The following is a 16,351-nucleotide window of genomic DNA, read 5'->3' as shown; positions in this document are numbered from 1 at the left end:
CCAGGGGAACCTGCCAGCAGAGTCATGCACATTGTAAATCAGATCCCACTACAATTTAGACAGACCTGAGCCAGGAAAGGCTTGCACTGCAACCCTAGCCAGCTCGACAGCCCACACTACAGAGGAAGCAATGCATGTTTTTAAAAGGAATGTGGGTGGGCTCAACCAACTCTATCTTTCTATAAATCCTCACATCTTAATGCTGTCAGTCTGCAGACAGCAACAATCTCTTTGCTCTATCACAAGACTGCATTTTCATTTCAGCATTCAGAAGTTGTTTCATTTATGCCATGACAGCGGAGACAGTTTTCTTCCCTGATATAAAAAAAGGTCCATTTTGCACATATGCATGAAAAGGCTCATTAATGCTCCTCCATCCTGCTTTGAAATACATAAAATTTTAGCTTGCACCTTACATAAATTAACAAAATCCCTGCCAAGTTATCTATTTCATGTTTTTTTTAGAAGTACTTTTCACTTATTAGAAACATTCATAGACTGCATGGGATTACATGATTTATACTGTAAAAGTGCCTTTAAACCATGGTATTAAAATGGCAGGAGACACAGACAACAGAGAGGATAATGGTTCAAAGGAAGCAAACCAGGATAGACAAGAAAAGGCAAAGAAAAAAAGGGAAAGCAGGGGGGTATAAAAATGGATAAGTAATTTAAGAGCTACATGTTGGAACAAAAAAGGCCCTTGCAGAGACTGATGAAACCACCAAGTGTTGTCTCCTTTCAGAAGGCACCTTTTCACTGCCAAAAGTCACACAGGCCATCAGTGGTAACTTCAAACACACTAATTGATTCCAGTGAAGTCAACGAAATCAGACTGCATACCCTGTTTACATCATCTGCTGAGACAAAAATAATATGAAGAGAAGGGATAGGAAATCAATGGCATAGAAAACAGCAATGTAAAAAGAGGCAAAGCTGAAAGTTTGATGGAAGAAGACACACATTTTAATGGAGAAAATTTAGACAGAGCACTGTTACTGCACTGAAGATAATGGTGAAATGATGTGGGACAGCACTGTTAAGTTTCAGAAGTATGATGAAGGAAAGATGACTTTCAGCCTGAAGCCTACCCTGCTGAAAGAGTTTTGCCATCTATATGAATGAGATCTGACAACAGGAAAGTTATAAAGAATCATAGAATCAAACAGGTTGGAAGAGACCTCCAAAATCATCCAGTCCAACCTATCACCCAGCCCTGTCCAATCAACTAGACTAACTAGATTAACTAACTAGAACTAAAAAGTATGGCTAGAACTTCATTTGCTTTCATATGATTACCACTGTTTCAAAATCCATAGTTTTTCCTTGAAGAAAGATCTTCATCTGGGGACTAATAAATCCCCCAATGAAGAAACCCCAAAAAACTGAGATGAAATGAAGCTGTCATGCAATCTTAGAAATCACTTCAGGCTTTTTTTCATTTTTAGTGTCTTCATTTATAAAAAAAACTACTTTCTTGTGAGTCAGAGCCAGCAGCATGCCCAGGTGGCCAAGAGAGCCAATGGCATCCTGCCTGCATCAGGAACAGTGTGGCCAGCAGGACAAAGGTTATTCTTCCCCTGTACTCAACACACCTTGAGTGCTGTGTCCAGTTCTGGGCCCCTCAATTCAGGAGAGATGCTGAAGTGCTGGAACATGTCCAGAGAAGGGCGACAGAGCTGTTGAAAGGCCTGGAACACAAACCCTATAAGGAGAGGCTGAGGGAACTGGGGTTGTTTAGTCTGGAGAAGGCTTGGGGGGGACCTCATTGCTGTCTACAACTACCTGAAGGGAGGTTGTAGCCAGGTGGGGGTTAGTCTCTTCTGCCAGACAACCAGCAATAGAACAAGGGGACACAGACTCAAGTTGTGCCGGGGCAAGTATAGGCTGGATGTTAGGAGGAAGTTCTTCCCAGAGAGAGTAGACCGGGCTGCCCAGGGAGGTGGTGAGTCGCCACCCCTGGAGGTGTTCAAGGAAAGACTGGATGAGGCATTTAGTACCATGGTCTAGATGACTGGATAGGGCTGGGTGCTAGGCTGGACTGGATGATCTTGGAGGTCTCTTCCAACCTGGTTGATTCTATGATTCTATGAGATTACTTCTACAAGTGAATTAATCTTATTGATTAATAACAGCTGTCAGCTCTTGCACAATATACACTGGAATTAAACAGGACAATGGAAATCTGTTCCTAAACAAAGTCTATTTTTACCTCTGAAAATGCTTGTGAAATTACAGAACCTACAGAAAGTACAACAAAAGGTAAAAAACCTAGAAAAGGTTTTTTTTCATAACTGGCAAAATCAGCTACCAGCATCCAGCTGGTCCAGAGAAATTAGTGTTGCTGATCATTTAGTGCTGCTTTGAACTGCATGCTTACAGCCAAATCAAACAACAAACATCCTTACTGTATGAAAACATATTACTTAAATCAGTTTTCAAAGTCTTGAAGAGATACTTAAATCTTACCTTCTGTGATTTTTCAAGTACTAATAATGAAATTCTCTGGACAGATTACAATGTGAAAAAGAAAGCTTTCTTTCTAGGCAGCTCCCCATTATACTTAACAGGCTTCACACAACATGAGTCAAAGATCAAGGTAAGTTATCTGAGATGTCAAGTGCATAAGGTTAAAGGTGAATTTTTATTAGGTCAAAGGTGATATAAATAAAATGTTTTATGTCCAAGAAGCAGGGGTGCAGACAAGGTGTATATAACCAAAGACATCACGGTTGACAAGTAATAACTTTAAGTAGCACAAGTTGTGTTCTCACTACAGATACCTTCATTAACTAAAAAACTGAGAACAGTGATGAAAAAGTAACTATGAATATTACAAAGCTCTTCTACAATTTTTTTCTCAAGTATTTCAAAACTTAAAGTTGCAGGGGAGGCAAAGTTTGGTACTAACTACAAATGCTGAATAAAGAGGTACATAAAGTAGATTGCTCTGATAAATAAAATTGTTTTTCTCCTTTACAGTGATGATATCTCTAGCATGTATATCTTAATTACTGCTCGTTGAGAAACATCAGAACAAGAGAGGGCTTCAGGCCAAGGAAATTTCACATTACAATAGTATAGTCCAGAATTGTATACTCAGGCTAATTGAAACACAGCTATAAATTATATATTAAACACCTAACAATGGAACTATCCTTATGTAGCCACTATGCCAAATATTGTGCATCATCCTGATTAAGGATATTTAAATCTGCTATTGTTACCAAGCTGTTCATTCAGTTAAAACTGTTCTCTCCTTTTGCTCTTGCACTAAGTACACATTCCAGAAATCCTAGATCTTTAACCTTGGTCTCAAGTCTGCATCAAAATGTTTTGCTGAAAACCACTGGATTTAAGCACACGACGTAGGACACCACAAAATCAAGATATATGTGCCCTCTAGTGGAACTTCTTTTTCACCATCTGGGCACAAATGCACTCTTGTAATGTGATCTCTTTCTGAAAACTGCAAATCTCAAGCGATCGAATGAGATGTTGTGAAGAGTGTGTAAGACCCAGGCAAAAGAAAATCTAGGTCACAGTGCTCCTCCATATCCATCTGAGCTAGCAACAACTGCAGCGCAATTATCAGTGGCTAGACAGATACAAGCAAGGGCTAGAGAGATAGAAGCAAATTTCAGTATTAGATTGCCCACTTGGGTGTGTGTAGCAATGTGAAAGATTCTAGGAAATCTCACAGCTTCACTTCTAGGAAAACGGATGCAGTATGAAGACTCCTCCCATTTTATGCAAACCTGGCATCTAAAAGGAAATTCAAACCCACACAATTCCCACTAATCACACTAACACCGGAGAAAAGAAACTCAAAAGATAGTTTATGCGCTTAGCTACACTTAGGAAGGGGAAGACAAACTACAGCACAGCAAACATTTACTCCCCCAGACTATTCTCTCTTCCCAACTTTGTTTTTCTCTTTTCCCATCAATAACCACCTCTGTGGATTTCAATACCTCAGAGACTTATTCTCCCAAACTTTGTAAAAAGGGAGAAGTTATTACTGGATGTAAGAAGCTGTAAACAAAGAGAAGATTTCAACAAATCATAATAGTAACAAGAATCGTGAAGGAAAGGAGAAGTTCTGAACAGTGTCATTTGAATAAGCTTGGCTGGAAACAGATTGCAAGCACAATGAAGTTAAATCTAAACCAGCTTTGGAGAAGGATTGGTACAGTATTTCTTCCTAACATCTGACAGGTACAATAAATGAGCATGGACAAATGTTTAATATAAGACAACTCAAAGTCTGACTATTCTAATTTATCTCATAGGAATGGCCCTGAGTTAATACTGTATTTCAATACAGGCAGCACAAACAAGAAATTAAATCAGACAGCCATTCAGAAGTACTTTTTCAAAACAACAAGGTTCCTTTATTTAGTATAAAATGTTCTCAGTGCTTCCTAAAAATCACCCTAAGTGCCAATTCTTCTAATGAAGCTGTGGAAAACCTGATTAATGTTCTTTATAGCAACAAGAATAATTGCAAAGTGTTTCCAATTTTATGTTTTAAAGTAATTTAGGATTACAATTTTAAACATTATTGACCTTGATAAATAGGATAGCACATCTGGAAACCTAAAAAAGGACTGAAGTATCTTAAGAAACAGGAAGGAAAAGATAACAAGTAAAGCAAAACGCAGACAGCTGCAACACCTCAGGTTTTTACAATGAAATAGTGAGATGAAAATCATCTTTAGAGTAATAGCAAAAACAATTAACCACATTTCATCCACAACGTATTTTAAATGGCAGCTACCTGAAGTGTTTGGATGCACTGTTTCTTGCGTTCCTTTTAATTCATAGTTGATATTAAAAAAGATATTATTATCTCCACACTAACACAAATACCCTTCTTCACCTCCTTTAACAGACTTTCTTAGGCTACTCAGTGTGAAGGCATTTAAAACAGAAATTAATACCACAGAACTTACCACTTCTTCATCTGAAAGCTCTCGCCCTTGTATGCTGCTATTTTCTCTCACAGCTTGTTGGTGTTTCTTCCCTTTAATGTGGCTAAAAAGGTATACTTCTGATGAAATCTGTAATGACAATGACTTCATAGTAAATTCCTTTCTTGAAAACTCCATAATCCATAGATAACAGTATTTTAAATGTATTCCCATACGTATGGGCAGAATTTCTAGCACAGTACTTGATCCCTCACTCTAATTTACACAAATATCTCTAGTGCAGGTCTTCTGTATAAATTGCAACATGATTTTAAAGCCAGCAGCATAACAACATATTTTAAGAACTCTTAGCTTCTTATCTCATTTTCACTTCAATCTAACTTCAGATATTGGACTTTCATTCTGAAATGCCAGATCACTGACTACACAAGGCTCCAGAGTGGTCAACCTGACACCTGCTCCAACACTGCTTCAAGTGATCCCATGCAACCTCATTTAATTCAACAAGAAAAATAATGCTTGGTAGAAGACTTTATTCAGTAACACTCAAGTCTTTGCAGATCAGTACAATCAGTTATCAACAAGAACAGATCTCCCTGCTTCCTGCTCAGTGACCGTATGGCTTCCTCTTCTCCACCACTCCTGGGACACATGGAATGGAGGACACAAGGATAGTCAGTTGAGACCAGAGGTCTGCCTAGTGATGTACTTGGCTTCCAAGAGTGATCAAAAAAATCAGACAGCTAAGGGAAAGTAGAAACAAAGCTAACACTGATTCACTTGTAACAATTCTAAGCCTCCAACCAAATGCAGTTCAAGAATTTCTTGACCTTGATGTGGTTCCTTGTTATCTAGTAACCTTCAGGAAACTTCAATCCAATGAAACTTGTCCAATCATCCCCTGAACTCACATCAAATTCAAGAATCTACAGGATCTTAGCAGCTCAGTTACCTGCTATGGGAAGAACCACTTTACTTTAAATGTAGTTTTCAAGTACCTTCATCCACTGCTCCCAAATTCTTGCTATGCTAGAAGAAGCAGCTAACAATTGAGAACTACCCACACTCTCCATCCTACCTACAACTGCACTGCTCTTTTGAATCTTCCCTAAAACATCTAATTTACAGGCAGAAGAATCTCAGGCAAGGTGCACTTGATAAAAGCAGAGCAGGGACACAGTAGAGGTGCATTACTCATCTGTGAATGAAGCACAAGCTTTAGAGCTTAGCTTGGCCTGGCAATTCTGACCGCATTCTCTCTAGACAACTTACCACTACATTGCATAATGAGCACTGCTTTTTTCGTTCGTATGGTGTAAGTTTTGGTGCATAATCAGTGTTAGCATGTCTTCCACTGCTTAACTCAGCTGCTTTCTCTTTCCTCTGTTCAATTTGTTCCATGTGCCTTCTAATGCTTTCATCGTGCTGAATGGAAAACAGGCAGAGCAACAAAGAAAAACACACTGAATTGCAGCAAATGGAATTGAACTGTGCAAAGAAATGTCAGAAATCAACAAACACTGTACAGGTAGGATGAACTCATAGAATCACAGAATCAACCAGGTTGGAAGAGAGCTCCAAGATCACCCAGCCCTATCCAATCAACTGGACCATGGCACTAAGTGCCTCATTCAGTCTTCTCTTGAAGACCTCCAGGGATGGTGACTCCACCACCTCCCTGGGCAGCCCATTCCAATACCAAACACTCTCTCTGTGAAAAACGTCCCCCTAATATCAAGCCTATGCCTCCTCTGGCACAACTTGTGACTGCGTCCCCTTGTTCTGTTGCTGGTTGCCTGAGAGAAAGTTTAACTCCTGTTAAACTGGAACAATGTTCTATTTCTGAAAGGCATTAGAAACTTCTCGAAGGCATTAGAAGTCACCACACATCACAGACAATAACATTAACCTATGGTTTAAAAATCAGCCAGCACGGCTTGTGTTTCATAGGTGACTACCAATTAATCATCTGTTGAGGATCCTTCTGTAAACCTTTTAGTTACATTTAACATCTCAAATTCAGCTTTCCATTCTACAAACATGTAACTCATGCAGTGCTGTTTTCACTGACAGATACGTAATCAAAGTATAGATGGAAGTAAAATAGATGAGTTGTTATTTATTTCTCTCTCATACATGCATAAGAATGCAACAAAACCTAAATTACTATTTAAAATCAGAAGCTCAACTATGAACCTGTAATCAGCAAAAAAGCTGCACTTTACAGTACAAGTAAACGTAGGTATGGTGTTTCAGACTGGGATCAGAGAATAACAACAAGATGAACAATTCTTTGTAAATATAGCATTAAAATGTATGTAATTCCTCATTACTTGAAACTTTAATACATTGATCCACCTCAGAACCTTAAGAAAGAAATTTATTTTTGAAAAATAGTGGTTATCTCTTCAAAACTTCTGATACCCTGGTGCTTCACTGAGCAGTCAATTCAGCTGAACTACCAAGGGGCTGAAGGCCTATGCTATGTTATAAAATAACTGCAGTCCTTTCTAAAACAAAAGGTAGCAGCATGCCACACTTGACAGCTTCAGTTTCAGTATGCTTAGCTAACACCCTGTGTGATTGTTTGGTGAACTGGCTTCAGTAAACAGTCTGAGAGTTTTCATGCATTGATTTTCCTCATGAATCATTTCAGAAGCATTTTGACTTCTCTTACAAAGTGAAGGTTAATTTATCCTCATGCTGAGAACTCTGAAATTAATGAATTTCATAGAGCTCTGTCCTGTTCTTTCCAAAGCATGCAGTGTATGCTATCCTGCAAGGTCCTCCTCTCAATGCAAAAGTCTAAATCAAAATCTCTTGTAATGTTATGTAATTCAGGACACCGTAACAGCATAGACAACACACAGAAATTCCACACTCTTCATGCATTTTTCAACTATCCTTTTATACCTTCATTTGAATCTTCTTCTGCAGCTCTTCCATGGCTTCTTGCTGAGCTGCAGTAAGAGCTGCCAATCTCTCTTCTCGATCTCTAACCAAAAAATAATCAAGACAGGGAAAAACTGTAATAATGTAAAGCATGCATCACATCGATTAATTTATGTTTGTAATGGAGAATAAGCACCCCAAAAATGAAGCTGAAGATGGCTCAGAAGAACAGAGAACAAAAAGCAGCTTTGTTGACAAAGAATAGAGATGGTTTTTTTTCAATTATTTGATAGACAGACACTTGAACCTTTGTAGCAGAACCCACATCATACCCCTGTCCAAAGCACAGCAATGACAGTCAGCATGATGCTACAGAAGAGTGCTGAATGTGATACTCTGCCACCAGTAGCACTCTTCAGTCGAGGTTATATCCCATAAACCAGAGGGGAGGAGTACCATGGCAACTCAAAGGAAAAAGATCCAGAAACAAGGGCAGTGTGTTTTACAAAAACAGGGATCGTAGAATCAGTCAGGGTTGAAAGGGACCACAAGGATGAGACAGTGCCAATCTCCTTCCACGGGCAGGGACACGCTACCCTAGATCAAACTGGCTACAGCCTCATCCAGCCTGGCCTTAAACACCTCTAGGGATGGGGCATCAACCACCTCCCTGGGCAACCCATTCCAGGCTTTCACCACTCTCATGCTCAACAACTTCCTCCTCACCTCCAGTCTGACTCTCCCCACCTCCAGCTTTGCTCCATTCCTCCTAGTCCTGTCACTACCTGATATCCTAACAAAGTCCTTCCCCAGCTTTTTTGTAGGCCCCCTCCAAATACTGGAAGGCCACAAGAAGGTCACCTGGGAGCCTCCTCTTCTCTAGACTAAACAGACCCAACTCTTTCAGCCTGTCCTCATAGCAGAGATGCTCCAGCCCTCTGGTCATCTTTGTGGCCCTTCTCTGGACATGCTCCAGCATGTCCACATCTGTCTTGTAATAGAGGCTCCAGAACTGGATGCAGTACTCCAGGTGAGGTCTCACCAGAGTGGAGTAGAGGGGGGCGACCAGTGGAAGTTTGAACATATAAGCTCAGAAATAAAACTCTGACCAACATCAAATGATACAGCTGTGAGTGATAAAGTGACGCTCTCAAATACTGCAATTCCAAATGTTCAAGATAAAGGACAGGAAAAGATGAGGCACTTTTCTTAGTGTCACCTTCTGTGGCACTGCACTGAGGACCTCGCTGACCACTCACTGAACCTGCCTGTCTGTCCTATATCCCTCTTCCAAAAACTGAATCATGCTTCAAGCTCTGGTTGTCCTCTTCACTTTTAGCAAGCCTCCTTCCCCTCCCCAGTGAACTGCCAAAGCAGAGCTGTCATGCATTAGATGCCAGTGAGAGCCTGTGACTGCCCTAAGCATCAGCATATAGAAGAGATTATTTTTTTCTGTCTGAGTAAAGAACAAGAGGCAGAACTTGATCTATTACTGTAACCACAGACCAGAAACCTGCAGGTAGATTCAGCAAGAAAAACTTACTAGTGATCAGTAAGCCAAGAGAGCTATTTAACTCTAAAAGGAAAGAAAGAAAGTCACCTACTCATGCTGTTAGTATAAAAAGAATTGGGATGTGAGAGAAACGCTCTGAGAAGTCTGGCAGCTGGGAAGGGCTAGAACCAATAATAAAAGCTTTGAGGAAAGTCATTCAAAGCCATTCAGCCAACTGTTTTGGAGGCATTCAAGTCATATAAATGACAAAACTAGAAAAGGTAAGATAAAGAATATTATCCAAACTGCAGTCATTTTTGGCTTGTGTAGATTTCTGCTTGTTTGGGGTCTTCTCCAGTAGTAATTGATAGAAAAAACAAAGTAATTGCAGAAAAAGTAGAAGGCTCAGATAAAGTAACACTGTAAAACAAAAATCCCATAGAAAATATAAAAGCAGACGGGAAAGAAGACTGGGGATGAAGTAAGTCATGATAAACACTACATATAAGTGTTCTTTCAGAAAGTAAAAGTGAACTCCTCCAATCACCATGGGAGTGGAGGGGACGAGGAAGAGATGATGGACAGGAAGCATTAGGTAGTTTATGTGCTATATCTCCTGAGGTAAATAAAGGAAGACTGAACCACAATCTTTGTTTGCATTTTAAAATGCTCCTGACTCACATCATGAGCTGAAACAAATCACAACCAAAGCATGACCCAAACACAAAGCTTGTTTTAGCTATTTCTCTTGGAGTGCTTTTTGAAATATTTGCTTTAACCTACAAACAACAACAAATGAATATCACTGCACACTTCGGATTAGCAATATTTGAGATACAAGTCTGAAGTTTCAATTTATAGAGCAAGCCCTTCTGAAACACATGCTTTTTACATGACTAGGTTATACTATACAGTTTTATGATTCTATTGACAAGAACAAAATTTTCCATATCATAGATTTCAACTCTCTGGAATATAAAATAATCTGAATTACATCTAAAACCTTACTGGAATCAAGTTAATGTACCGTAAGGGCAGAAGGGCTTTTAGAGACAGTTTTAAGTACACTATTCCTTTCATAGATGCTTTAATCACCACCAGATGCACATGGTAAAGCTTACACTAAAGAAACTTTAAGCATATATTCCAAAAACTACTCATTCCAGCAAGTATTAAATCTTCAGGATAAGAGTCAAATCCCAGCAGCAGGGAAAAAAACAACACCACCACCACCAAATGATATCCTGAGCTTCTACCAAAGGAGGCTGAAGTTCAGGATGGAAGGGACAGTACAGCCAGCTTCCTGTCAAGCTCATCTCTCCCTTCTAAACCAGGACATTTTGAATCCTCCTCTAATTCTGTAAGTTAGAAAAACATCAGCTCTATTATTAAGGAGGTGTAATAACTCTGAGGCTGCTCTGACATAACAAAATCACCAGATTGTAGGGCACTACACACATTCTTTCCTACTCTTTCACAAAATTATAAAAGAAAAAAAAAGGAATTAAAAATCTCTCTTGTGCAATCAGCACCTGGAAAAGAAAAACAAATGCAAGCACGGCACTGCAGTATCGAGTACAAAGCATCTGAAAGCTGAGCACTGTAGCAGCAGACAGAGGAAATCTGCTGAAGCAGAGCACTAAGAGAAGGCAAATGGAAACTGCAGATCTTCCCATGCCATAATGAAATAAATGAGGTGCAAAGGGAAGTGGCAGATTTAAAAATGATTCAACAAAAAGGGTGAAGAATTACATGCCTTCGGCCTTTTGACAAGTCCCAATCACAGAATATGTCAGAAGGCAATGGGGCAATTATCTTGCATCTGCTTATTGTGAGGATTGCCTCAAATTTCAGAAGATGTACAAACCTTAGCAGAACCAAAACTTTTCCTTTAAATCTGCATCTTCCTTAAGTGTCCATGAATGAGATCCCTTCCAACTTGCTCTACCTCCTGCTGGACAGCAGCTTCACGGATAAAGATCCTGGAATCTTAGTGGAGAGCAAATTTTCCACAGGACAGAAATATGCCCTTGAGGCCAAGAGGGACAATGGCACCCTGGGGTGCATTAAAAGTGTGTCCAGTAGGTCTAGGGAGGTTCTCCTCCCCCTCTACTTGGCCCTAGTGAGACCGCATCCAGAATATTGTGTCCAGTTTTGGGCTCCCCAATTCAAGAGAAACAGGGATCTGCTGGAGAGTCCAACATAGCTATGAGGATGAGTGCAGAACTTGAACATCTCTCCTATGAGGAAAGACTGAGAGACCTGGTGTTCTTAGTCTGGGGAAAAGAAGGCTGAGAAAGGATCTTATCAGCTTCTGTAAATATCTGAGGGGTGGGTGTTAAGATTAAGGTGCTGGTCCCTTTTTGGTAGTGCCGAGTGACAGAACGATAAACAACGTGTACAAGCAGGGACATGGCAGATTCCACCTCAATATGAGGAGATACTTCTTTGTGGTGAGGGTGCTGGAGCACTGGAATAGGCTGCTCAGTGAGGTTGTGGAGTCTCCTTCTCTGAAGCTTTTCAAAACCCAACTGGATGCATTCCTGTGTGACCTGCCCTAAGTAAACCTGCTCTGGCAGGGCAGTTGGACTCAATCTCTGGAGGTCACTTCCAACCCCTCACATTCTGTGACTCTAATTCTGCAATTATGACTTTGTCTCAATACACTGAGGAAAGCACCATGAAATCCTGAGCAAGGCCACAGATTCTACACACAATTCATTAAACACCTAATTTAAAGCTAAATCCCTTTACGATGTCAAGGTAGAATTACTCAACACTTTGGAAGATGAAAGGTGGCAATTAATACATTTCTGAATATTTTACTTGGAGAAAAAAACCTCTTTGTGACAACCTGCAAGAAAACAAGTTGAGACAAAAGTCCTGAAAGAACCACTAGTTAAGACTTCTTGACATGCTAACGACATAACTTCTCTTTAGGTTTTATGGAATGTAGAACTGTACAGAAAGAGGGAACAAGAAGAGGTGAACATAAATAAAATTCACCAAATTAAATTGTAAGCAGAAAATAGTTTCCCTGAATGAGACTTGAAAATAAACCTTTCTCACAGGTTGCAGTGTCACCCAATATTCATTCTCTCTGCATCACAAGTTTGACTTGAAAGAAAGAGAGAGGAGAGCTCATATGAAAACCCCTTTATGAACTCCAGGTTATGGGTGAAATCATAAAGTAAGTTTGCAGGCAGCAGAATTAACGACTTTGTGCTTCACAAACGTTATCTTTGGTATCTACAAACTGGTGAACTCAAATTGATGCCAGTAAGTCCAAAAGTTACTGAGGAATGGAGGAAATGGAGAACGTGAGGTTATTAATTTTGCTTCCTTTGAAAACCAAGCTAAAATATGAAAAATGCAAATTATTCAAAGGTCTCGTTAGCAATAAAAGTAAGACAATTACCATAAAATACAGCTTTGCATGTTATATTGTGCATCTATTAAGGAATACAAAAATCTATTACAGAATTTATGATTGCTCACCTGATTTCTTCTTTCAAACCATTCATCAAGAATATTTATTGATGTTACTTTTTAAAACATTAAAGAGAAAGAGCTAAGAAGTTACTGTTGTTAGAGAAGCAGCAGTTTGCTGTAGTGCATAATGATGAAGGGGCAAGGAACCAATGTGGAACTAGTTTGGGCTGGCTAGCTGCCCTTTAAGAAGACCACAGAGACAAAGTCCTCCAAAAAAAACCAGAGAGAGCTCCAAGGGATGGACCTGGTCACCCCAGGATATCGTAACATTGTTACTCTATTCTGATTCCTGGTATCACGATTTATAAAGCAGTGCCTTGCTACTAGCTCTCTCTTCTCCCTGCTTCCCCCCTCACCTCTCCTCTCTTTGAGAAGAATGTGTCCCTACTTACCTCATGGTTTGTTGTGAGGCAGACAGCTTCTAGCTGGCAGGGAATTGTGAGATGCATCACGAGGCCTACTGAGGCCTTGGAGGCACGTGGTACAGAGCACAGTTTTGGCCCAGTCTCAGGCCTGCTGAGTTTGGATGGGTGGAGGATTCTCAAAGGTTTTGATCTGGTAAGCTTGGTCTAGTTTGTGAATGTATCAATTCTGTATGAATGCCTCTGTACATATGTACTTGTAAATAGAATCTGCCTTGAAACTTTCAATCAGTGTGTAGCATTGTTATTTTGCCTGGCCAAAAGGAACATGTATCATTTCTGTCTTCTGGTACTGTGTGGATTGTGCCCCTAAGCCAGCACAAACACCAAGATTATTGCTGAGTTACCTGGCCCTCTCCCGTGCTGCATCTTCTCGTGCTTTCTCTTTCTCTTGCCTCTGCTGTTCAATCCGTGCTTCCTGTTCCTTCCTCTTCATCAGCAGCTCCTCAACTCGGGCTTGTCGTTCTGCTTCCAGGGCCCTTTTGCGCTCCTACAGAAAAGTAAATTCCAATTTTACTTTCAGGAAAAAAAAACCACAAGAGGAAGCCACAGAACTGTATTTCACCACCTGCTTATAGAATCTTATCTTGGTTTCATGATGAGAGTAAGAACTGTGTTTGTATTAGGAAAAGACTAACATGCCAATATGTCTTCAGAAGTTGGAGCCTATGCTGGCTGTGGAGCATACACACAGCTGTATCAACTAAGCTAGACACTGACTGCCTAGTTTGTTCATCCTTAAAAAGTCTATCTAATATAAAAGCTTATAAAACTAGCTCCTTCATGAGAGGAACTGAAAACATTTTAAACATCCTGCAAGATAGAAGCAATGAAGAAATACCATAGCCTTCCACGGAATATTAACACTTACGCTTTGGTTCTGGAAGTCCCTGAATGATGTGACAAAACAAAATGGACACTGACAACCTTTGTGCATGCACTATAATCTATCATTTCTCTCTTACTACTCAATTTTTACTATATGTGCTATTGCAAACTTTTCTGACAGAATGGCTCCGCTTCTAGCAGCAACAAGTGTGCAAACAAAGCAAGTTTAAAACCTCATATTTGAGGTGGACATTTATGAGCAGACTGAGTTTTACTAAAAGCAAATGTGGTTTTTTGGTTTGCTGAAAGTCTTGGGAGAACTGGACTTTTAACGTGTTCTTCCAATTCTTATCTTACTGAAAAATAAAGTCTGTTTTGTATGACAGAATAAATAAAACCCAGATATTTAAACACATTTTGAAAACAGACTCCTTTCCACTAAGTCCATCCCTGTAACAGCACATCACTACCTTAGCAAATAAATTATCTTCCTTTCAGCAGACTATGAGATTTCACTACCACGACCCAAAACCTGCTGCAATGATGAATATTTTCATAGTTAGCAGAAGGCTCTGCATTCTCAGACACTGCTTTACAAATACTATCTCTGGTATAAAGGCTTTGAGACTCGCCTTTCTCCCCCTCACTGCTGAAACACTTTAAAAGAGAAATCTGTATTGAGAGAACATTTCTAAAACTGAAAAAATGAGGCAAAATAGAAAGCAATGCAGACCACACAGCCAAAATAAGTCATCAGCTCATTCCCTGCTCCTCTGCAGCTACAGACACATTATACCTGGACAGCTTCATCACGTGCTTGTTTCTCCTCCTGCCGTCGTTGACGTTCTTCCTGCAGCTCATTTAAGCGCTGTTCATACTCTTTTAGCTTATTCAGCACATCATGGCGCTTGTTCTGAGCTTCCAAGGTGTTTATAAATGCTATTTCATTTACCTGCAAATAATCACAAAGTATAAAGAGAAGATTTGAGAATCTGACATCAGTTTCCTTCTTGGGGAGCTCCATCTGTTTGTTAACTATCCGTTTGATTGCTAAACAGGAGGGACACTTCTCCAGAACAGGTTGGAAAACTACCAAGCTGAGAAGAAAAGTTCAGGGGTTTGATGGGGTTTTTTGTTTTGTTTAGCTGTTTTGTTTGGTTTTGGATGAAATACAAAGAACTAATGAAATACAACAAAAGAAATAGAATGCAAATATGGAATGGAATATAAAAAGACTGGAACATAAAAAAGAAAAATGGAAATGTAGCAGAAAACCAAGAAACTTTGGGTAAGTACCAGGAAGATCTTTCCAGTCTTCTCAGCAAAAGGCTTTGTTAGTCTATCCTCTCATTCACAGCATGGAATGCTAAGACCTAGCTGGATAAATCAGTAAATACATAACTGCTAGAACAATCCAATAGGTTTTCTGATCTAACTATAAATATGTGGCTGCTAAACACTAAAAAAAAGAAAAAAACCCAAAGTTCCAATATTTCTTGTAAGTATAGCCTATTTTACAAGCATATATACCAGTTTTTTCAACCACAGGACACTGCAATGTACAAGAATAAAGTAACAAAAGAATATGGAAAGACTAGAAGTATTTTCATGTCTATACCTGAAACACCAAACAAAATGCTTTTCTGCTACCTAGCTTCACAAAGGTAATAATTTTGTCCTTGCTACAAAGTTGCTCACCAAAGCTGTTTTGAGCTTTAAGCTTTTAAATAGAAATGGTTTGGGAACTGATATGGACAGGAAACATCAAACTTACTTATCTTAATGCTGATTTCAGACAATCAAAATCTTAGAACCCAAGTTATCACAGAATTTATCAGCAATAAATCATATGCAAACCCGTGATTCAATTCCAAATTCTATTTCTGTACTCCAAGTCCATTCGCTGTCATGAATCCCCAAAAGAAATGAGTAAAGAAAACATCCATGGACAGGTAACTGATCATGTAAAGGGTAGTGGGATAATATCTGTTGCTCTGTTTACTGACTAGAATGCATCTACAGAATGGATTTCACAGTTCAATAAACAAGTAAGCACTGGGAATTTAGATAACCAACTGGGCAGCAACAGTTACCATGGTCTGCAGACTACTCAGCAGCTATTTCTCCAAAGCCTTCCAGCCCAATTAACCTTTGTTTCCAGAACACAAGAACCTCAAGAGGCAGCAGCTCTTGCACATTTAAACACAATACTTGAAACATCTGCTTAGCTGGGGAATTATGGCAACTGTGATTCAGTTAATACGATTACAGAAGTTACAACAGTGTAATGA

General features: G+C 39.6%; 1 protein-coding gene across 3 annotated transcripts in view; it reads right to left on the bottom strand.

Moving 5' to 3' along the window:
• The window catches only part of SCAPER (S-phase cyclin A associated protein in the ER), a 243,491-nt gene that overhangs the window by 93,045 nt on the left and 134,095 nt on the right, over nt 1–16,351 (bottom strand). For all 3 annotated transcript variants that reach the window (XM_064157319.1, XM_064157318.1, XM_064157320.1), the window contains 5 exons: nt 14,857–15,012; nt 13,580–13,722; nt 7,848–7,929; nt 6,207–6,359; nt 4,956–5,063 (listed from right to left, as the gene is read on the bottom strand). In XM_064157319.1, coding sequence (XP_064013389.1) covers nt 4,956–5,063; nt 6,207–6,359; nt 7,848–7,929; nt 13,580–13,722; nt 14,857–15,012 — 642 coding nt within the window. The remainder of the gene's footprint in view (nt 1–4,955; nt 5,064–6,206; nt 6,360–7,847; nt 7,930–13,579; nt 13,723–14,856; nt 15,013–16,351) is intronic.

The sequence above is a fragment of the Pogoniulus pusillus genome, chromosome 17, assembly GCF_015220805.1.
Source record: "Pogoniulus pusillus isolate bPogPus1 chromosome 17, bPogPus1.pri, whole genome shotgun sequence".
Taxonomy (NCBI): Eukaryota; Metazoa; Chordata; class Aves; order Piciformes; family Lybiidae; genus Pogoniulus; species Pogoniulus pusillus.
This window is presented reverse-complemented; position numbering and strand designations above follow the sequence as displayed.